Here is a 24411-nt window from a genome sequence, read left to right on the forward strand (position 1 = left end):
CCTCCTTTATATTATTGGCTAGTTTACCCTCGTACCTCATCTTTTCTCCCCGTATTGCCTTTTTAGTTAACTAAAAGGATGTCAGGGTCTTGGCAGCTGAAGGCATGCCAATAAATGGTGAAGCAATTAAATTAGGGAATAATTGAGAGGCTCGAATTGGAACAATATAGATATATTGGAAGCCTGCAAGGCTGGTGTTAATGATAGAGATAGGTGACGTATTTGAGATTATAAATATTGAGGCGTTGTCTGATTTGGAGACAATCAAAGACAACAAACAAAGCAAGTGATAAAATAATGTATTTGGACAGGTTATGACATCTGGCAAAGTTTTACATGACGTTATGTTCATAGAGTGGAGAAAGTCAGAGAGAGGCACATTGGAATAGTCAAGTCTAGAAAATTGTGGTTTTGGAACAGATGAGCAGCGTAGAGTACGACAAAGTTAGAGAAGCGGAAATGAATCAATGGTGGTCGAACCTTTTTTGAGTTTAGGAGTTCAAATTAGATGGGGATTCAGTTTTAGTGTGACTGGCTTTATGGCTTTATGAGTTAGAAAGGGGCTGTATTGTGTGGAGAATGTTAGTTGGAGAGGTTGCATTAATGTTGAAATTAAACGAATGCCTGAACAGTTGGAAAGTCATAATGGCTTCAGACACTATATTCCACAGAGAGTCTCTATTGACTGGGAAATCTCAATTAGCTGGGGTGAGGGGTGGGAGGAACAACGTGTTAGTGTTAGTTATGTTTGTTCCGCTGGTTTGGTGTATTAGAATGATCCATGAATAAGTAGGATTTCAGTTGAAAAACCTGTACCAGTTAGCTGGACTGTTTTTGTCTGAGAGCCTGCATTTACTGCAGGGAATGTGTTAATTGAAGGATTGCATTAACTAGAGAATCTGTATTATTTAGATGGTGCTGCCAATTTACAGGCCATGCTATCTGAAGATGGACTGTTGAGCTTTCAAATGGATTGGAAGTAGATTTGGACCAGTACTACCAGCGTAAATACAAAGTATAATTCAACATTTAAGCCCATAAAATAATTTGTAAACAAATTGGCCAAAGAGCAAACTGCAGCATTTCCTTCAGCAATCAACAGAGCTCATTTTCAGAAGAGAAAAATCCTTAAGTGAGTTTCACAGTATCCTCTCTCAATATATCGAATACTAAGACTGTGGAAAAGTGAATAGAGCTGGAGAGAGAGATAGTGTGTACAACATGAAAGATGAAGAAATTCTCAAAGTTCATATATTTCAGTAGTGTGAAACTTTTAAAGATCCACTTTTGCTTGTGGTCAGAGCGTCAGGTGATCAACAAAACAAAACCAATAGTATTGTTACTAGACACAAAATGCTGGAGTGACTCAGAGGGACAAGCAGCATCTCTGGAGAGAAGGAACGGGTGACGTTTTGGGTCATGATCCTTCATTTACCGGGCGGCATGGTGGCGCAGTGGTAGAGTTGCTGCTTTACAGCGAATGCAGCGCCGGAGACTCAGGTTCGATCCTGACTACGGGTGCTGTCTGTACGGAGTGTGTACGTTCTCCCCGTGACCTGCGTGGCTTTTCTCCGAGATCTTCGGTTTCCTCCCACACTCCAAAGACGTACAGGTTTGTGGGTTAATTGGCTGGGCAAATGTAAAAATTGTCCCTAGTGGGTGTAGGATAGTGTTAGTGTGCGGGGATCGCTGGGCAGCGCGGACCCGGTGGGCCGAAGGGCCTGTTTCTGCCCTGTATCTCTAAAATCGAAAAAATCGAAAAAAATCTAAACCTGTGTTCTTCAGACTGGACCTCTTCCTTCCTACACAGTATTGTTACTACCTTAGCTAAATGGAAGAACCATTCATGCCAGTTTCAGCTTCCTGCCTCTACTGCAACATCAGCACCATGCCCCAAAATAGCACAACAGGTCAGAACCTCTCCAACTACTCAGATAATTAGTCTAAGGTTTGGGGACATGGGAAGAGAAGGCAGGACGATTGTTTTTTAATCTTTACTTTTCTTTCACTAACTGTCCTCATGCCTCAAATTGTTTTGTAGCAGCAACCAATTGTAATAATCAATATGCAGCATTATTATAACTTTTGTGTTTTGCCATTATGTCTAAATTCAAACCATATCATATGTTTTGGGCACAAGCATGTTTTTCTTGGCTCAAAATGCTGTACCTTTAGGGTTGACATCAACTGGAGCTTACAGTTATTAATCCATTCCCATTGATTTTCAGCTCATCATTTGGAGATGAAGAATATGCTATACACACACATTGCACATTTACTGGATCAATGAAAATGTATATCTGAACGATCTAAATGATCTGAAGAAGGGTCTCAACCCGAAACATCACCCATTCCTTCTCTCCTGAGATGCTGCCTGACCTGCTGAGTTACTCCAGCATTTTGTGAATAAATGATCTGACCAACACATATCAAAAAGGCTATTGATCTATTTAATTACAATGTGTTCTGTGTCTACATTGTAAAATATTGTCAAATTGTCAAACAATTGCATTTAAAATTGGTTGACCCAGAATACAGTGCACACACGGAAATAAGCTGAGCTGATCAGTAAGATGTCCCATCTACCAGTCCATCTATGCCATATTGGGGTCTCCATGTAAGGCTGGATAGTAAGATCTTATGAGTCAGATGTGGTCATCTGTTTTGCATCTTAGGATCATTGAAGCCATCAAGGTGCAAATGTCATATAGTTTGCAAGGGAGAGAGATAGACTGGAGGCTTGGAAACAAAGCGATGGTGGGGCCAAAGAAAATGGTACAGGGTAGGCTAACAGTACACTTACCTAATTATACAATGAAATATATATTTAAAGCAATAACGTGCATAACTAAATATATACCGTGTATACTTATGGTGAAAGAGGAAGTCCAATTATTATGAAATACAAAGTGGAGCAATACCCTCTTTTATTATGTCGAGATGTTCCACTCACAGTAAGATCAGTGTATAATTTGAAAATTATTGGTGTACTTTCTTTCTCCGGCTGGCAATTGTAGAAACACGTTCTAAATATTCCAATGGTATGAACGTTGAATTCTCCAATTTTAGGTAACCTCTAATGAACACAACCCCCCCCCCCCCCCCTTCTTCTCCCCCACATCTTCCTCCCCTCTCTTTCTCCCCCTACCCTATATCTCCCCTCCACACCTCCCACCCCACACCCGCTTCCATCCTTTAATGTTCCTGCCTCTTGCTTCACAATCTCCAACTCTTCAAAACAGGTCATTCTGTGTATTAACTAGCATTTGCAGTTCTTTGTTTCTACATGAATAAATCTCAACCCAGTTTAAATTTTTGGTTAAGTCTGATTTTTGTCACAATAGCTATCAAGCTTTGTGAAATAAAACACTGATTTTGGGCCTAAATCCATAGACGTGGTGTCTTCTCCTCACAGATGGCTACAATGACTATTGTAAGTATAAAATGAAAATTAACAAATGAAGCTCAGAGTGGACAGAGGACCACAGGACATGTGAGCACATCATTAAATATTGGCAGGCAATCATTACTATATACCCATCAGATAGTAAATAGAGATAGGTACAGCATTAAAGTGGTACTTTTGAAGATGAGCTTCTGAATTAAAGCATTTGGGGCCCACAATCACATTAACACAGAGAGAAGTATTACTTGGATCTGGCCGTTGTGCAAAATCACCAAACAGGCACATTGGTGGAAAGATAAAAATCAACAACATTTTGTTTCATGCTTGCCTTAATTACCAGAAAATTGACTGAAGAAAAAACAAGCTGGTTCAAAAACAAAGCATTTTTCAAATTTGTTGCCATTGACTTTCCATCTGTCAGCACCAATGTTTTTCACACCATTCTCCCACATATCCCAGGTTTGGCATAATATTTATGGTACTATACATAAACCTCAGATGACAGGTGTTTAAAGAAACCAGCCTCCATTTTATTTACCCAGGAGACTTTCCATTCAAAACTCAAATTGTGCGGTCAATGGAATTTTTCAGGAAAGTTAAAATAGTGTCCAATCAAACATACACACAGCCTATTAAGAGCTACTTAAAACTACTTCTCCACAACTATAGTATCATCTTAGTATTTGCGAGAATTTTAAATATTGGTCATAATTTCAATGCAAATACAGACATTTTATACAATCCTTTGTAATTCTTAAAATTTATTGTCATATTCTATGTGATTAATATGACTGTTAAGGTAGAGAGTATATTTTGGAATATGAAAAGTTATTAATTAAAAACGTGGCAAGAATTGCATTTTACATTTACTGAACAAAGTTACATTATTGGACAAGAATTCGCATTTGTTATTATTTTCCTCTATCTTTGCCAATGGGCCAAATCCAGGTCATTGACATCCGGCAGTGCCATAGGCAACAGCTGGCTGTCAGCCGCTCATTTCTCAGCTTATTTTAGATTTCCGCAAATGCTCGGCCAAACATAGAAGTTTGAAATGGTTTCAGCGTTAGATGCCAGAATCTGAACAACTTCTCCACTGCTGAGACCATCATTAAGCCCAGTATCAGAAAGAGGAATTTGGTCCCTCAACTTTACAGCAGGGCCGATTGGCATATTTATGAGCAATTCTATTCAGTCATAGGGTCTAGAATCATACAGTGCAGACATTGGGTTTTCAGTTGACCTTGTCTCTGCCAACTATTGTTTGTGCAAGTAAGCAAATCTTATTTTCCAGCACTTTGCCTGTAGCCTTTTGAAACCTTGGCAAATTAATTGCTTATCTAGCTGTTTCTTAAATGTTATGAGAATATAGAATGCTGCTACTACCTCCTGAGGCAGAGTATTCCATATTCCAACCACCCTCTGGGTGAAAGAAATCTTCCTCAGATCCTCATTAAACTTCAAATCCCCCATCTTGAAGCTATGCCTTCTCAATTTATATACCACTGCGAAAGGAATAAGTATCTTACGATCCATTCTATCCATGCCCCCCATGACGTTATATTTCTCTATCACGTTCTTCTTTAGCCTCCTACCCTCCAAAGACTACAAACCCAGCCCATCTAGTCTCTCCCTACAATTGAAAAGCTCCATCCCAAGCAATGAGCTAGTGTATTTCCTCAGTGCTCTCTCGCATGGAGTCACGTCCGTCCTATAGTGTGGCAATCAGAACTGCACACAGTACTCTAGCCATGATGTAAACAATGTTTTATAAAGTTATACCTGAAGAGTTGAGAGTAGTTTATTGTCATATGTACCCAAAACAGAACTATGAAATTCTTAATAGGTAGCAATAACAGTGTTGTATTACTCCACCCAAAATGCATCACTTATCAGATTAAATTCTATTTGCCGCCAATCTGCCCATTATATTAACTGATCAATAAAGGAATAGGTGACTTTTCGGGTTGAGACCCTTCTTCAGACTGAGAGTAAGTGGAGAGGGAAACGAGAGGCCTACTCTCAGTCTGAAGAAGGGTCTCAACCTGAAAAGTCATCTATTCCTTTTCTCCAGAGATGCTGCCTGACCCGCTGAGTTAATCCAGTATTTTGTGTCTATCTTCTGTGTAAACCAGCATCTGCATTTCCTTCATATACACCTTACCATAATCACCTGTTGCCTTGTATTGCCAGGTGAATTTTGGATTTGATTTGCTAACTTGTTCAGGACCCCTTTTGGACTGTGTTCAGGACCCCTTTTGGACTGTGTTCCACATGGAAGACATGAGAGCCTGCAACAAGCAATCTGCTGGAGGAACTCTGCATCTGTGAGGGAAACGGAATGATCTACGTTTCAGGTCAAAATCCTGCAACAGGACCTTGTTAAAGTGCATGTAGATTAAATAACTGCACTGCCCTCATCAATAACTTTGTTACTTCTTCAAAATGTTCAATCGAACTGGTCAGACAAAACCTTCCCTGAACAAAGCAATGGTGACCATTTTGATTCATTTTTTGCCTTTCCACGTTTAGATTAATCCTCTTCCGCAGACTGTTTCACCAATTACTTCCTTACCATTTACATTAGACGTCCTTAATAACCTGACTCATGTCTGTCACCATTCTTCAATAAACAGTACCACATTTACTGTCTTTACCCATCACCTGGGGTCAATGAAGATCTAAAAGTCTGGACCAGAACCCAGTAATCCCCTCGCTTGCCTCCCATGGCAATTTGAGATACATCTCATCAGACCCTGGTGATTTATCCATCTCTACACCCCCCTAAGACATCTAAAACCTCCTTCTTATTAATGGCAGCATTTCTCATTTCATTACCTCATCTCCCTGATTTCTTTAACCACGTCCTTCCTACAGAATAGTGATGAGAAGTATTCACTTAAATCTTTATCAACATCCTCTGGCTCCAGCAACTTTGTCCCTTTGTTCTTAATGAGCACTAGTCTTTCCTTGGTTACCAGGGAAATATTTATATTTCACACCTCATCTTTGTCTTCCTGATTTCTTTTCTAAGTACACCTCCTGCCCATCCTTTGTATATCCCTGTTGAGCCTTCCTCCTTCCCAGTTTTGCCACATATTTTGTTGTTTTTCTTTAATCTTTTGATATCCAGAGTTTATTGGACATATTTTCATTACCCTTCACCCGTATGTTGCTTTTTGAGCACTCAGTATTTCACCTATTAGTGACTCCCGGGTCAGATGTGGACTTAACTGCGTAAAGCTGCTCCCAGTTTATTTCGCTAGGTCCTCTCTCCAATAAGGACTCTAATTTCTCGTCCAACCTTATTCTTTTAAATAACTGCTTTGAAATTTACAATGTTACAGTCATTATCTCTGTAATGTGGGACTATAATCCTATTAAATTGAATTGGGATGTATTTAATAGGATCCATTTTTCCATGGAAGTAGATAAGTGTTTGAATTGTTTTACTATAATTTTAATGTTTACCATTACCTTTTAGTATTTTATCTTTAAAACAAAAACTTGTTTATTCATTTGGTTAAATTTTTTAAACGAGGCAAGCTGTCAAAGGGCATAAGTGCATTCTAAGCATAGCAGTGCCATGGGATCCAGTGCCGGAGGCCCACTCACCTGTCAGCGCCCACTTCACCTCTTGTGCATTGAGGGTCAGATTATTTAGCCCAGTAGCACCAAAAACTAAGCTAGCCAAGTGTCCACTTGTGATTCTATTGAGTAGCGCTTTTCACCCAGCATTTCTCAGCCACAGAATAGCCTGGCAACGGAGGGGAAGCACATGGTAAATGATAAATGTTTGCAAAAGGTAATGGAAAATTGCCTTGCTCTGCTTTTAACTGCATTTTACCGTGGATGAGTGTGGAGTGAGAGGCGTGCATGCTTAGAGGTAAGATGGTCACTTCCTTGGTATTTCAATTCAGGTCTTTCAGGAGTATGAAATAAACTAGAAATACAGAAAGCAAAAAGAGGAAGTATGCTGGAAAAAACCCATTAAAAACAAAAAAGCTTTCAACATCCGCTTGGTGATGGGGTTGGACAAAAATAAGCAGTTGACCTGATTCAGATGAGTTCATTGCCATAAACACCAGGGTGCAATGAAATTCCTTGTTTCCGTGGAGCTCACAGAGTAAACAGTACACATACAGTAATAATAAATACAAGTGCAAAATAGCAGAAAGATACAAGATTATAATGAAAAATAAATGTCAATAATGCACATAAAATCTGCAGATACAAAAGTGAAGAATCCAAAAGCAGTTGAAAAATTCCTCTTGCATATTTCAACAAATTATATCATTTAAAAAGTGTATTTTTAAAATGTTTATGTCCCAAGACTGAAAAACTGGAGCTATTTTATTATTAGCGGCATGTTATGTGTCTTTTCCACCAATTTAATAAAAGATTATTTTGCTATCAGAGTATGTTAAACTGTCATTAGTTCAAATCCCACTGCAACACCTGAGCATATAACTTAATCACTCTGGAGAGAGTGGCATCAGCAAACTTGGAAAATACCAGCATTATTGTTGCTTTTACCAAGATGACTCATACCAATTTCGACAGATGCACCATAGAAAGTATACTGTCAGGTTGCATCACAGCTTGGTTTGGGAACAGCTTTGGCCAAGACCACAATAAATTGCAAAGAGTTGTAGATTTAGCTCAGACCATCACACATACAAGATTTCCCATCATCATTGACTCCATCTACACTTCACACTATCTTGGAAAAGCAGCCAACAGAATCAAAGACGTCCCATCCCGGTCACTCCTTCTCCTCCCTGCTCCCATCGGAGAGAAGTACAGCAGCTTGAAAGCATATACCACCATACTCAGGAACAGATTCTTCCCTTCTGTTACCAAGCTTCTGAATAGCCCCTCCATAAGTTAGGGTACTCTCTGATTAACCTCTATCACATTGCCGTCATTGGAATTTGTCTGTGGAACTGAAGTGCTATAGAAACATAGAAACATAGAAAATAGGTGCAGGAGTAGGCCATTCGGCCCTTCGAGCCTGCACCGCCATTCAATATGATCATGGCTGATCATCCAGCTCAGTAGCCTGTACCTGCCTTCTCTCCATACCCCCTGATCCCTTTAGCAAAAAGGGCCACATCTAACTCCCTCTTAAATATAGCCAATGAACTGGCCTCAACTACCTTCTGTGGCAGAGAATTCCACAGACTCACCACTCTCTGTGTGAAGAAATGTTTTCTCATCTCGGTCCTAAAAGACTTCCCCCTTATCCTTAAGCTGTGACCCCTGGTTCTGGATCTATAATACTAAGAACTATATTCTGCACTCTGTGTCTTACTCTTTGCTCTACCAATTGCACTTGAGTTTGACTTGATTGTAATTATGTGTAGGATTGTCTGATCTGATTGGACAGATGCAAAACAAAGCTTTTCACTGACAATACTAGACATAACCTAAACTGAGCCAGGTATGGAATGAAACTGGCATTTGTAATATCACATTATTTTGCCTTATAATTTCTGAAGCTGAATAATGCAACTGGTTATAAAACTATATCCTTCTTCAAACTTTCCACCTAAACATGGTCAAACTAGTAGGCAGGTAGACACAAAATGCTGGAGTAACTCAGCGGGACAGGCAGCATCTCGGGAGAGAAGGAATGGGTAACATTTCAGGTCGAAACCCTTCTTCAAACTGAAGAGGGTCTTGACCCGAAACGTCACACAGTCCTTCTCTCCCGAAATGCTGCCTGACCCGCTGAGTTAATCCAGCATTTTGTGACTACCTTCGATTTATACCAGCATCTGCAGTTTTTTTCCCCTACAAAACTAGTAGGCATATGGCTAAAGAGGGTTTAACCATTTGCCTCAGAGAAAAGGTAGGCTCATAAAATGTAATTCCTATCCAGATTTTGAAAAATAAGTATTTCTGTCAGTTAAACAAAGTGCTCATTGCAAGTTGTTTGGAGAAATTAGAACACAGCTACTGAATTTTTAAATAAATATTGAAGCTGTTAAATGAAATAGGTCACCATATTTCAGATTACACTAGAATTCACCCATTCACTTCCAAGCACATTGCTACAAAATATATTTTCATAAGGACAAGAAGCCCTCTATTGCATAAACACTCATGTGTTTGCCTTGTGGTGTATTTGCTTGCCAGCAAAGGATATAAAAAGTTAATAGTAGGTTTGCTTTACAGCTTCGGTTTTCATGAATTTAAACTTAGAGGAATTTATGCCTGTTTATGTTCTGCGACTAATAATTATGTGATGGGCACTTCTTCAAACTGAAAACAAAACCTCAAGTTCAAAAGTTAAAAAACGTCGTTATTTTTTTTGTCGCACCTGCTGTTAGTTAGACTTGCTCTTACTGGTTTAACGTTTTGCTTCTAAAAGTACAAAGTGATATCGCCTTTGAGGTGAAACAAACTTCAGGGATCTGAGTGAGTCAGGAAAGCTGTGACCCACTCTGATTGCATAACTGTGCAATGACAAGTCCATGGAGCAGGAAGCATGTGTAAATTAGAGTTGTCAAATTTAATGTCAAATTCTAGTTTAGTTTAGTTTAGAGAAACAGCGTGGAAACCGGCCTTTCATCCCACCGAGTCCACGGCCACCAGCAATCCCTGTGCACTAGCAATATCCTACACACTAAGGACAATTTACAATTATTACCGAAGCCAAATTAATCTGCAAACCTGTACGTCTTTGGGAGAACATATAAACTCCGTACAGGCAGCACCTGTAATCAGGATCGAACCAGTGTCTCTTGCACTGTAAGGCAGCAACTCCACCGCTGTGCCACCGTGCCGTCCCAGGCACAAAAAATGAAATAGAAAGGGATAGATAGTCTGGAAAAAAAGAAAGAGAAGAAATCTTTTTACATCTTATATGTCTATAAAAATTCCAACAAATCATACCGAAAGGAGTAAAATATGACAACATAGTTAATGTTGCAAAGAGTTTTATTGGTTGTAGTTGACACTTACCACATGACGACAAGATTGCTCAATCTTGAAATGACAAGCTTAACTTTCTGTAACAGGTTTAGCAAAAGCAGCAACAACGAAAACCATAAAATGCTAAAAATGCTAAAAATGCAAGTCTGGCAGCATTTGCAAAGTCTACATCTCTTACACTCATAGACCCTTCTTCCAAGTGCCAAAGAAATCCTAGCTCCAAATATCCTAGATCATGGTAACACAGATATTATGACTACATTTATAGGTCTGTTTCTGTGATAACTTTGAGGTGGTGGCCTGATCTTAGAGGCCAGTGCACCTGCACTTATTGATAAACAGCTATCCAGTGTAACCTCACCTACCAGCACAAGATTCATAGTTCCACAATTCTCGACATTTAAAATGACATTTAAATGTTTCTCTTTTTTTTACACATGGATTTTTGTCTCCATCACACTTTCAGGCGTGCAGCAAGTAAGAATTTCATTGTTCTATCTGGGACCTACGACAATAAAACACTCTTGACCAAAGTTGCATTAAATTCTCCTGATAGAGCAAAACTTCCCTGCTTTTCTACTTCATTGCTCCATGGAAGTAGGGATCAGGAAACGAGAGGCAGGATGAGTGTAAGGCAGCAAGTATTGGCAACAATAATGTTCTGGACTGGTGGTGCACACTCTGAGTCTATACCCTGCTGCTGCTCACAGTAATATCGCCCACCAGAGAAATCTGCCTTAAAAGGACAATTTTTAGAATATTTATGTGTAGGATCAGCATTTTCACAACTATGTCCGTAAATGAATTAGGATCATCATTAATGAATTTAAAGGACTAACAGTTTTTAAATTGTGTCAATCTAGGAAACCAAAGAATTGTCTAGCATAAATGTGTGGTGTCTGATAGAGTTCAGAGCTCTTGTTAGTAGTGTCAAAAAGAACACTGGTTGTGCACCCCCATCAATATGATTTGGATGATTGTATCACTGTGTTATACAATTTTTGATGCTTTAAGAAAGAGAATAGACAATGGGAGAGAAAACCCTTTACTGTAGGCACTGTTCATCAAAGAACAATATTCCATTTATCAATGCTGCTGTTCCTCAATATACAAATCTACAGACAAAACCTTTGAACTGAAACAATGTTTTTTGATAATATCAGTACTCGTAATAATGCTATTATTTTTTTGCTATGTTTCAAATAAATTATAACCCCTCTGGAGTGCTTTATGACTGACAGCAAATGTAAAATAATGCTAAGTGATAGTGTGATAAAGCAGGAAAAAACATATACTTCTACCACAGAAACAAGTAATTCAATTGAGGGTGATGCCTTGCATTACTTTCCACTGCTTCCAGCCAAGCAAAGCCATATTAATTGCCCAAGCGAACAATAAATGTGTTTGAGGCTGTATTGGATCAGCAAGAACATGAAGGATTGGAAGATGATAAATTATTGCACCATGTTGCAAATACTGTTCCCTGCAAGGTCTGGCTAATTGCCAGAAGCATAACCAAAAATATATTTTTTGCATCTATATGTGTTCGACTACTAAACAGTTGCTGTTGTTAAATGATGTCTGGGAGCATTGTTACAATTGTAATATAAACTTAATCTTTTTTGCTGAAACTAAAAGCATTTGACATTTGCCTAACCCATTTTGGTATTAAAGACAGGAAAATAACTATGTTACAAAAATACAACTTTAAAATAAATTACATGATGGCAGTTTATTATTGGAACGTAAAGCAAAATTATTGGTAATAATTTGAGCAACCAAAACTATAACTGATAGTGACAACAGTGACTAATGTTTATTAATTACTCCAACTGCTGTTTGAAGAGGATACCTTTTGAGTTACTGAAAAGATTAACCAAGCAACAATTTATTTGAAGCTGGCAGGGACATGTTGATCAATCAATACAAAACTCACCACTTTTGATCATGAACCTGCCACTTTCAAATTCAACATCACCCAAAGCATCAGCAGTTTGTACAAAGGAAAATGGCAAAAGTCTAGGGCTGGACCCAGGGCTATCATAGGGAAGCGAGGCCAAGAGATGCGGATCGGATTATAGATCGGAACAAGGGATCTGGAGGAACGTTTGCAATTTAGCTTAGTAAGGGATGTGCCATCAGTGGTTAGAGATGTGAAGCGAGACTGTGTAGGAAGGAAATGCCGATGCTGGTTTAAACCGAAGGTATTTATTCACAAAATGCTGGAGTAACTCAGCAGGTCAGGCAGCATCTCAGGAGAGAAGGAATGGGTGATGTCTCGGGTCGAGACCCTTCTTCAGACTGATGTCAGGGGGGCGGGACAAAGGAAGGATATAGGTGGATTCAGGAAGATAGAGGGAGAACTGGAAAGGGGGAGGGGAAGAGAGGGACAGAGGAACTATCTAAAGTTGGAGAAGTCATTGTTCATACCGCTGGGCTGCAAGCTGCCCAGGCGAAATATGAGGTGCTGTTCCTCCAATTTCCAGTGGGCCTCACTATGGCACTGGAGGAGGCCCATGACAGAAAGGTCAGACTGGGAGTGGGAGGGGGAGTTGAAATGCTCAGCCACCAGGAGATCAGGTTGGTTAAGGCGGACTGAGCGAAGGTGTTGAGCGAAACGTTCGCCGAGCCTGCGTTTGGTTTCGCCGATGTAAAAAAAAAACGAAGATAGACATAAAAAGCTGGAGTAACTCATTGGGTCAGACAGCATCTCAGGAGAAAAGGAATGGGTGACATTTTGGGTTGAGACCCTTCTGTAGAACTGAATAACGGTCTCAATCCAAAAAGTCAACCATTCCTTTTATCCAGAGATGCTGTCTGACTCAATGAGTTACTCCAGCTTTTTGTGTCTACCTGAAGCAAGACTGTGTTGGGAATGGGCAAGTGAGGGATGGGGTTTGGGATTAGAGATGGGTGAATGGTAACACTCTTGGAGTGGAGGTTGGGTTAAGCAAAGGTCAGGAGATTGGGGTCTGTGAGAGTCAGCGCTAACGGGGGACGGGGAGGAAGAGCATGATACAGAGCCAGTAAATTTGTACATTAAAGAGGGGTAAATGGGCAAATCTGCATTTCCTGGTGCTAGCTTGATAACATTTTAAGGAGGCCCATGTTAAATCATGCAGCTGCCCCAATTAATTTCAGTAATGCACCGAACAGAGAAGTAAGGAGGTGACATCATTACCTCTGCCTCCGTTGCAAAATGTAGCTAATCGTAATAACTTGTGACAATGCTCTATTGAATGTTCCAAATGGCCTGGAACTTGGCCTGGAAGCCAACGTAATTGTGATCTACTCCTGGAAATAACAATCTCATTTGTATCACAATGAAAAAGATGGCATAATACACCTCAATCTTTTGATACTTGACAACCAGCTTTTCAGTTCATTCCGTGCAAATTCTAATCAAGAAACTTATGCCTGCAAACCATGGCATTTTTAGTGTTATCATTCCTTGAAAGTGCACAAATATGTTGATAATTTTTTTGATCCATCTTAAATTGGATTAAATTGAACATTTATCTCTGCTATCTTCTATCTAGTTCATGGAGCTGATAAAGCTGTGTGTCTTCTAACATCACACTAGTTCAACCTACATGAAGCTTAAAAGAAGCAAATCGGTGTGAAAAACTGAATAACAAATGAAGCTTTTCAATTTTTGAGCCACATTTTGTATTTTTACAAAAATGAATACTATTTCCCTCAAACTTTTTGTTCTTCAATCAGAATTCGAGAGAATGTATTTGGGGATGTTGAGACAGTGAATTGGGTAGAGGCAGGGGGAGATTGTGGTGGGTTGTGACTAATAAGCGAGTTTGGTATCTCGACTGAGCATGCAGAGGTCATAGTTTGCAGGGGCAAAACATTCTCGCCGGCTGATCTGCTGCGTGTAAACAAACCTTTGTTTCATCCGTATTTTCCAGTTTTGCTTCGTCGAGGTAAGAAAATATTGCTTTCAAAACTGTTAATTAGGTGTATATATGGTTAATTTGTACAAAACAACGATGATTTTGGAAGTTTTATTGCTTTATACTTCAGTGAGTGAGCAAGATAGTGACTGAATAACAAGCATTTTTTATTGTTCTTTGTTTTGGGGGGAGTGGTGGAGAATGAAATGAAATGTATGATTTCTATAACTATCAAGAGACTTCTGAATGAGTCTGACCCAAGTGGACCAGCCAGTATAATGGAAATGGTCCTGATGTAGGGTTTTGACCTGGAACTTTGGCCATCTGCCTGACCTGCTCAGCAGTCTTTCAGCAGTTTGCTTTTTTCTCCAGATTCCAGCATCTGCAGTCTTGTCTCTGAAACCTTACATGAGATGTCAAGTTAATTTGAGGAAATCCAGCTGAATGTTGCAGCTGAGTTTCTGTAGCACCTGAAGCCCACCCTGTTTTCTTAACTTGACGTCATGTTCGACGTGAGAAATGTTGGCCGAAGGGCCTATTTCTGTGCTGTTCTATTCTATGTTCTTCTTAGGCAGCCTCTTGATGGCTGGCATTTAACAATAAATGGAGAAAATATATGCACTACACCATGTTATTGCACCATATATCACCAACATTAATTTGAAGTAGCCAAAAATGAAGTCCCATCAATAATCGCTGAGAGGTCTGGGTGGTAACAAAGACAGTTGAATGGCCCCAATCCAGCCTGTTGTCAAGTAATGTGCCAATAGAAAAAAGTGGAAGTAATAGCAGCTTTCCCTAATTTAGGATGAAAATTACAACAGCATTTTATAAAATTATCCAAGGTTATTTAATAAAACAAGTTTTTTTTGACAGTTTATTGTTCCCCTCAAAGTAAATGAAAATATATGACTGCCAAAATTTAAGATCACTCCCTAACAATATTCAAGCTTTCTCTTTACCAATGATCATGAGAGTTGTTAAATCATGCGATGACAATTTGACTTTATCACAGACTTAAAATCCAACAGATTTTATCGTTTGCGGCCATTAATCTTACATTCATTCCTCAAGAGAACAGATACATCTTCAATCATTTATAATTAAAAATGCTGAAAGCTTGTGATAACAAACTAGACTTTGGAAGTTTGTCTGTTTTATTTGCAATTATGTCTGCAGTTTACTAATTAGATTCAATTCAAATGTTTCTGCTCCTGTCCTTAAAGCAAATACTCAACTCAGAACATGAATCCTCAAATATTGTAAATACTAGGTGTTTCTTCTGTTCTCAATCTTACTCTTAATCTTTTACTTAAAAGACCCTGTTTAACATTATCCTGCACCATGTTGCCTCTAATTTAAAAACCACCACTGATGATTTTTTTCCCCTTAGCAACATTGTTATTTTTTAATATTTGTCAAATGTATCAAAAGCCATCACCACTTCCCAAGGATCTAATGATCGTCATAAAATACTTGCATTCAGTTCCTATTATTAAAGCAATATTCTAAACCTGAAAATCCATCACAGCAAAGTCACTCACAAAGTCACAGACCCAAGAACACACTTACAATTACTAGATATTAAACATACATTTATCTCTACGTATTTATTTCACAAAATGCTGGAGTAACTGAGCAGGTCAGGCAGCATCTCAGGAGAAAAGGAATGGGTGACGTTTTGGGTCGAGACCCTTCTTCAGACTGATGTCAGGGGGGTGGGACAAAGGAAGGATATAGAAACATAGAAACATAGAAAATAGGTGCAGGAGTAGGCCATTCGGCCCTTCGAGCCTGCACCGCCATTCAATATGATCATGGCTGATCATCCAGCTCAGTAGCCTGTACCTGCCTTCTCTCCATACCCCCTGATCCATTTAGCAAAAAGGGCCACATCTAACTCCCTCTTAAATATAGCCAATGAACTGGCCTCAACTACCTTCTGTGGCAGAGAATTCCACAGACTCACCACTCTCTGTGTGAAGAAATGTTTTCTCATCTCGGTCCTAAAAGACTTCCCCCTTATCCTTAAGCTGTGACCCCTGGTTCTGGACTCCCCCAACATCGGGAACAATCTTCCCGCATCTAGCCTCTCCAACCCCTTAAGAATTTTATATGTTTCTATAAGATCCCCCCTCAGTCTTCTAAATTCCAGCGAGTACAAGCCCAGTCTATCCAGTCTTTCCTCATATGCAAGTCCCGCCATCCCAGGGATTAATCTGGTGAACCTTCTCTGTACTCCCTCTAAGGCAAGAACGTCTTTCCTCAGGTTAGGAGACCAAAACTGCACACAATGCTCCAGGTGCGGTCTCACCAAGGCCCTGTACAACTGCAGCAGAACCTCCCTGCTCCTAAACTCAAATCCTCTTGCTATGAATGCCAACATACCATTCGCTTTCTTCACTGCCTGCTGCACCTGCATGCTTGCTTTCAATGACTGGTGCACCATGACACCCAGGTCACGTTGCATCTCCCCTTCTCCCAATCGGTCACCATTCAGGTAATACTCTGCTTTCCTGTTCTTGCCGCCAAAGTGGATAACCTCACATTTATCCACATTATATTGCATCTGCCATGCATTTGCCCACTCGCCTAATCTCTCCAAGTCACTCTGCAGCCTCCTAGCATCCTCCTCTCAGTTAACACTGCCACCCAGCTTCGTGTCATCCGCAAACTTAGAGATGTTGCATTCAATTCCCTCGTCCAAATCATTAATATACACTGTAAATAACTGGGGTCCCAGCACTGAGCCTTGCGGTACCCCACTAGTCACTGCCTGCCATTCCGAAAAGGACCCGTTTATTCCTGCTCTTTGCTTCCTGTCCGCCAACCAATTTTCTATCCAACTCAAAACTGAACCCTCAATACCGTGTGTTTTAAGTTTGTACACCAATCTCCTATGTGGGACCTTGTCGAAGGCCTTCTGAAAGTCCAGATATAACACATCGACTGGTTCTCCCTTATCCACTCTACTAGTTACATCCTCGAAAAATTCTATAAGATTTCCCGGTGGAGACAGGAAGATAGAGGGAGAACTGGGAAGGGGGAGGGGAAGAGAGGGACAGAGGAACTATCTAAAGTTGGAGAAGTCAATGTTCATACGGCTGGGCTGCAAGCTGCCCAAGCAAAATATGAGGTGCTGCTCCTCCAATTTCCGGTGGGCACTGGAGGAGGCCCTTGACAGAAAGGTCAGACTGGGAGTGGGAGGGGGAGTTGAAGTGCTCAGCCACCGGGAGATCAGGTTGGTTAAGGCGAACTGAGCGAAGGTGTTGAGCGAAACGATCGCCGAGCCTGCGTTTGGTTTCGCCGATGTAAAGAAGTTGACATCTAGAGCAGCGGATACAATAGATGAGGTTGGAGGAGGTGCAGGTGAACCTCTGTCTCACCTGGAAAGAGTTTGGGTCCTTGGATGGAGTTGAGGGGGGAGGTAAAGGAACAGGTGTTGCATCTCCTGCGGTTGCAAGGGGATGGGGTGGTTTGGGTAGGAAGGGACGAGTGGACCAGGGAGTTATGGAGGGAACGGTCTCTGCGGAACGCAGAAAGGGGAGGGGATGGGAAGATGTGGCCAGTAGTGGGGTCCCGTTGTAGGTGACGGAAATGTTGGAGGGTGATTTGTTGGATACGTTGGCTGATGGGGTGGAAGGTGAGAACGAGGGGGATTCTGGCCTTGTTACGAATGGGGGGAGGGGAAGCAAGAGCGGAGTTGCGGGAAGTAGAAGAGGCCCTAGTGAGAGCCTCATCTATAACTTCATCTCTACGTACATTAGTTATGCTTAAGCTGTGCCAGAGCAAACAAAAATTGTTTTTATTCGCAGAGATTAAATTATTTACTGGATATTTGTCATGAGTAGTGAGCTCCAACAAATGCCTGGAAGGATTAATGTTTTAATACTTTTGATGTAAAAAATGGACAACAAACAGAATAACTTAGCGACTACACTAAAATACAACCTTGAGTTATATTTCTATCTGTCATGTGATGGATGCTTTTGGTTATTAATTGATATGTTTTGGCAATAAGAAAGCTATTAGTTAAGGAATATGATATTGTAGGAATTACGGAGACATGGCTCCAGGGTGACCAAGGTTGGGAGCTAAACATGCAGGGGTATTCGATATTCAGGAAGGATAGACAGAAAGGAAGAGGAGGTGGGTGGCATTGCTGGTTAAAGAGGAGATTAATGCAATAGCAAGGCGAGACATTAGCTTGGATGCTGTAGAATTGGTATGGGTCGAACTGCGAAATAGCCAAGGGCAGAAAACGCTTGTTGGAGTTGTATACAGACCACCAAGCATCAATAGGGAGGTTGGGGATATCAAGCACAAATTTAGGGATGCATGTAGCAAAGGTACAGCAGTTATCATGGATGACTTTAATCTACATACAGTGCATTCAGAAAGTATTCAGACCCCTTCACTTTTTCCACATTTTGCTATGTTACAGCCTTATTTTAGAACGGATTAAATTCTTTTTTTATCATCAATCTACACACAATACCCCATAATAAAAAAGCAAAAACAGGTGTTTAGAAATTTTTGCAAAGTAATTAAAAAGAAATACACCCATGAACGGCTTGCTCCCAGCAACCATCAGGCTCTTGAACACCACGCAGCACCAAACGTCAGCAGCTATGACCTTCTACAGACTGTGTCTTTGGTTGCACGACGGACTTCGGTGTTTGCACTTTTATGGTTACCAATCATTAGTCATTAATTTATTGTATTTTTGATTATCTATATACTAAAACTCTTGTTTGTTTGTTCCTGAACTACAGCCAAAACGGTACATGATAGCTCGCCAATGCTAGGCCCACCTTACTCACCGTCATCCCTTTGGTGATAATGGAAGAAGTTTCATTGAAATCGGTGTTATATTTTTTAAGTTATTCACATTTTCAAGTTTAAATCTATCTCCTAGGGAGGAAGTGGGAGGGAGAGGGGGAGGGAGGGGGAGAAGGGAGGATAAGCAGGGTTGAGGGGGATGGAATGGGGGAAGTGGAAGGGGGGGAGGGGGAGAGGAAGGGGAGGGGTGAAGGGCGGGTAGGGAGGCGAGGAGGGGGAGGAGGAAAGGGGAGGGGGTAGGAGGGAAGGAGGGAGGGAGGGAGGGGAGGGGGGAGGAGAGGAGGGGAGGAGAGGGGGGTGAGGGGGAGGAGAGGAGGAGATGGGGGAGGAGAGGTGGGGGAGAGGGGAGGAGAGGGGGGCAGGGGGAGGAGAGAGGGAAGAAGGGCAGGAGACCAATGGATATAAACTTGGTTTAGTTATATATAACCCGTGCATTATTGCGTTCATAGACCTGTTAAGCTGCACCAAGTAAAAATTTCATTGTTCTGTTGTCAGTACATAAGAAGTAAAAAATTATGATTCTTGAATCCCAGTAGTCAATGAGCCATAACAGAGTACATGTTGTGGAAATAAAAAACAGACACCCAGATTGAACCCAGCAAACACAGGAACAACCCTGACAGCATTCAAGATCAGTATTGAACCTGTGGCCCTACTGCTCTGAAGTAGCAGTATTAACTATTGTGCCACAAAACCATCCATGCAAAAATTAGTCACTATTTAAAAGTAGAAACAAATAAAAGACCATTGGTATTTAATACTGCAATGTTCTTTGGGGGTCCAAATGCAAACTTAAACCATTTCCAACTAACTTTTATGGTTTATATTTGGGATTACCACAATCGATTAAGCTAGTTTTTTGCATTATTGAAAAAAATAATATATTCACCTAGAACAGTACAGCACAGGAACAGGCCCTTCGGCGAGAGTCAAGAAAATGTTAGTTTTAAGAAGCAGAAGGCCGTAACAGAGGGACAAATCGAACAAAGAAAATATCGTCCACTTGGTCTAGTTGTCATTAAACCTGCTGACAAGAGAGGTGCCGTTGTAGTCTGACAGGCTGACCTCTACCATGCTGAGACCAGGCGCCAGCTTTTGTGTCACCTCCTCATACCAATCCCATAATCATGACCACACAGACGAACACCAGGCTTTTATCTCCCAGTGTCGCTGATTTCATCACCTCTGGCGATCTGCCCTCTACAGCCTCCAACCTTATCATTTCCCAGCCCCGCGCTGCCCGCTTCTATATCCTCCCCAAAATCCATAAACAGAAGCACCCTGGCAGACCCATTGTTTCTGCCTGTTCCTGCCAGACTGAAATCATTTCCCCATACCTTTATTCTATCCTATCCTCCCTTGTGCGTGCAGCGTAGGTTCACTAGGTTAATTCCCGGAATGTCGGGATTGTCGTATGTTGAAAGGCTGGAGCGATTGGGCTTGTATAGACTGGAATTTAGAAGAATGAGGGGGGATCTTATTGAAACATATAAAATAATTAGGGGATTGGACACATTAGAGGCAGATAACATGTTCCCAATGTTGGGGGAGTCCAGAACAAGGGGCCACAGTTTAAGAATAAGGGGTAGGCCATTTAGAACGGAGATGAGGAAGAACTTTTTCAGTCAGAGTGGTGAAGGTGTGGAATTCTCTGCCTCAGAAGGCAGTGGAGGCCAGTTCGTTGGATGCTTTCAAGAGAGAGCTGGATAGATCTCTTAAGGATAGCGGAGTGAGGGGGTATGGGGAGAAGGCAGGAACGGGGTACTGATTGAGAGTGATCAGCCATGATCGCATTGAATGGCGGTGCTGGCTCGAAGGGCTGAATGGCCTACTCCTGCACCTATTGTCTATTATCTATTATTGTCCAATTCCTTCCCAGCGACATCCGAAACACTTCACGTACCATTCCTCTTTAATAACTTCCAGTTTGTAGGCTCTGAGTCACTCATCTTTCACATGATGTCCTGTCCCTCTACACCTCCATGCCCCACCAGGAAGGTCTCAAAGCTCTTTGTTTCCTCCTTGAACAGAGACCCAACCAATTTCCCTCTACTATCACTCTTCTCCGCCTAGCAGAACTTGTCCTCACCCTCAAGAACTTCTCTTTGATACTTTGCACTTTCTCAAAGTTAAAAGTGTAGCTACGGACTACTGACACCTCTCTCCCCTTTCTGGATCTCAGTCTCCATCACAGGAGACAGACTGTTGATTAATGTCAACACAAACCTACCGACATTCATAGTTATCTTGACTACACCTCCTCCCATCCTGCCTCTTGCTATCCCCTACTCTCACTTCCTCCGTCTCCACTGCCTTTGTTCCCAAGTAGAGGCTTTCCATATGAGGACATCCGAGATATCCTCATTCTTTAGTGATCGTGGTCTCTCCCCAGCTGTCATAGATGAATCCCTCACCCGCGTCTCTTCTGTGTCCCAGAGTTCTGTGCCCTCGCTCCGTCTCTTCCCAGACGCAACAAGATCTGAGTTCTCCTGGTCTTCACCTTTCACCCCACTAGACTCCACGTCCAATAACGCATTCTCTGACATTTCCGTCACCTTCAATGTTATTCCACCACTAATCACATCTTCACATCTCCACCCCTTTCCGCCTTCCGCTGAGACTGCTCATTCCGCAACTCCTTGGTTTACCCATCCCTTTCCACCCAAGCCACCCCCTCCCCAGGTACTTTCCCCTGCAACTGCAGGAGATGTAACTCCTGTCCGTGAACCTCCTCCCTCAACATCCAGGGATCCCGATAGTCCTTCCAGGTGGGACAGAACACCTCCTCTAACCTCAGTCACTGCATCTGGTGTTCCCAATGTGGTCTCCTGTACATTGGCGAGACAAAGCATAGACTCGGTGGCCGTTTAGCTGAACACTTATGCTTGGTTCGCCAAGGCCTACTGGATCTCCCGATTGCTAACCACTTTAACTCCCCTTCCCACTCCCATACCCACCCTTCTGTTATTCTGCCTTTGCCAGAGGCCACACACAAATTGGAGAAACAGCACCTCACATTTTGCTAGGAAGGCTTACAACCCAGCGGTATGAACATTGAATTCTCCAATTTCAGGTAACGTTTACAAATACCTCCCTCCCCCTCCCCTCCCTCTTTACCCCCTTCCTTCACTAAAAGTCTGTTAAAAGAGATGCTGCTTGACCAGCCGAGTTACTTCAGCATTTTGTGCCTTTGGTAATATGATGAGGGCAGTTGAAGTGATTGATTGAAAGATGCAGCATGGAAACGGGATCTTTGACACTTGAATCCACGCTGATTCGATCACCCATTCAGTTCCGTTACCCAACTTTCGCATGCACTCTCTTCAAATTTGTTGGCAATTTACAGAGACCAATTAACCTACACACCCTCAAGTCTTTGGATGTGGAGTATTCAGAGGAAACCCACACAGTCACATAGAGAAGATGCAAACTCCATAGAGAGAGAGCACCAGAGGTCAGCATTGAACCCGGGTCCCTGGTGCTGAGGCAGCAACTCTACCAACTGCACCACTCCGCCTCAGGAGGCTGGAAGAGAGGAATCTGGAAGAGGGGAGGAGGGAGGAGGAGGAGGGGTAGGGGGGGAGAGCGAAGGGGGGAGAGGGGAGGGAGGAGGGGGGAAGAGGGGAGGTGGAGGGAGGGAGGAGAGGGTGCTGCACCAATGCAGGAGATGTTTGGGCCCAATGGGTCCACTTGGTCTCGTTCAGTAATATAAATGACTGTTGTGTCAGAAGGAACTGCAGATGCTGGTTCAAACCGAAGATAGACACAAAATGTTGGAGTAACTCATCGGGACAGGCAGCATCTCCGGAGAGAAGGAATAGGTGACTTTTGGGTGGAACCCTTCTTCAGACCTTCTTCTTCAAATGACCGTTATTTGTTTTTACTGAATTAATAGTCAACGGGGATCTCCTGGCTCCCACCGCCAGCAGCCCGCCCCTCTCACCTGCTGTTGTTGGCGCTGCTATTGGTGCTGCTGTTGTTGTTGGCGCTGCTACTGTTGCTGTTGGTGTTGGTGCTGCTGCTAATCTTGTTGTTGTTGTTGGTGTTGTTGCTGCTGCTGCTGTTTTTGTGCTGTTGTTGTTGTTGTTGTTGGTACTGCTGCTGCTGTTGTTGCTGCTGTTGTTTTTGCTGCTGTTGCTGCTGCTGTTGTTGGTACTGCTGTTGGTGCTGCTACTGTTGTTGTTACTGCTGTTGGTGCTGCTACTGTTGTTGTTACTGCTGTTGTAGATGCTGCTGGAGTTGTTGGTGTTGTTGTTGGTGGTGCTGCTGTTGTTGTTGGTGGTGCTGCTGTTGTTGTTGGTGGTGTTGGTGCTACTGCTGCTGCTGCTGTTGGTGGTGGTGTTGGGTGGTGCTGCTGTTGTTGTTGGTGGTGTTGGTGCTACTGCTGCTGCCGCTGCTGGTGCTGTGGTTGTTACTGTTGGTGGTGTTGGTGCTGTTGTTGTTGGTGGTGGTGGTGCTGTTTTTGTTGTTGTTGGTGGTGGTGTTGGTGCTGTTTTTGTTGCTGTTGTTGGTGTTGGTGCTGCTGCTGTTGCTGTTGTTGTTATTGTTGTTGTTGATGGTGCTGTTGCTGTTGTTGTTGGTGGTGGTGCTGCTGCTGTTGTTGTTGTTGGTGCTGGTGCTGCTGCTGTTGTTGATGGTGGTGTTGGTGCTGCTGCTGCTGCTGCTGCTGCTGTTGTTGTTGATGTTGATGGTGGTGTTGGTGCTGCTGCTGTTGTTGTTGTTGTTGGTGCTGCTGCTGCTGTTGTTGTTGTTGTTGATGGTGGTGTTGGTGCTGCTGCTGTTGTTGTTGTTGGTGGTGATGATGCTGCTGCTGCTGCTGATGTTGGTACCGGTTCCAGCCCCGTTACCCTGACAACCTCTCCGCGGCCGCGACCCGGAAGTGATGCGGGTGCGGGGTGAGGACGCGGCGCAAGATGGCGGCCCGCAGTGAGTGAGGGGAGCGGAGCCGACACCGGCGCTCCTCTCTCAGAAATACACCATGTACAGTGTGTCATGTCGGCTCTTGCCAGGTATGTGCTCGGATAACAGAGTCAGAAAATCATCGCAGGTTTCTTGTGGCAGAAAGCGTGGCGAATACTCGATTAATCGTGATGTTTCCTTAGCTTCCGATTGACCTTGTCAACCTTGAATTAAGAGCCTTCGGGCGCCCAGAAATCTTCCGTGACCCACCACTTAAACATAAGTAACATTTAACAGTGGGCACACGACTTTCCTAAACTGATATCATTCTTAAGATACATATTAAAATTGGAATAAATGCTTCCATCCTCACAAAAGGAGTCATGTGCATAGAATTGGAAAAAAATGCTATATTTAAGA

At 42.2% G+C, this 24411-nt stretch overlaps 2 protein-coding genes across 2 annotated transcripts in view; one reads left to right on the forward strand and one right to left on the reverse strand.

Moving 5' to 3' along the window:
• Positions 1-24072, reverse strand: part of LOC144594734 (uncharacterized) — a 42925-nt gene extending 18853 nt beyond the window's left edge. Inside the window, exons 1-3 of the mRNA XM_078401577.1 lie at positions 24068-24072; positions 23036-23940; positions 10085-10237 (exon numbers count right to left, since the gene is read on the reverse strand). Of these exons, the coding sequence (XP_078257703.1) occupies positions 10085-10237; positions 23036-23940; positions 24068-24072 (1063 nt within the window). The remainder of the gene's footprint in view (positions 1-10084; positions 10238-23035; positions 23941-24067) is intronic.
• The window catches only part of cox10 (cytochrome c oxidase assembly factor heme A:farnesyltransferase COX10), a 123982-nt gene continuing 123562 nt past the window's right edge, over positions 23992-24411 (forward strand). Inside the window, exon 1 of the mRNA XM_078400959.1 lies at positions 23992-24101. Within this exon, the coding sequence (XP_078257085.1) occupies positions 24071-24101 (31 nt within the window). The 5' untranslated portion in view covers positions 23992-24070. The remainder of the gene's footprint in view (positions 24102-24411) is intronic.

Source organism: Rhinoraja longicauda, chromosome 6 (assembly GCF_053455715.1).
Source record: "Rhinoraja longicauda isolate Sanriku21f chromosome 6, sRhiLon1.1, whole genome shotgun sequence".
Taxonomy (NCBI): domain Eukaryota; kingdom Metazoa; phylum Chordata; class Chondrichthyes; order Rajiformes; family Arhynchobatidae; genus Rhinoraja; species Rhinoraja longicauda.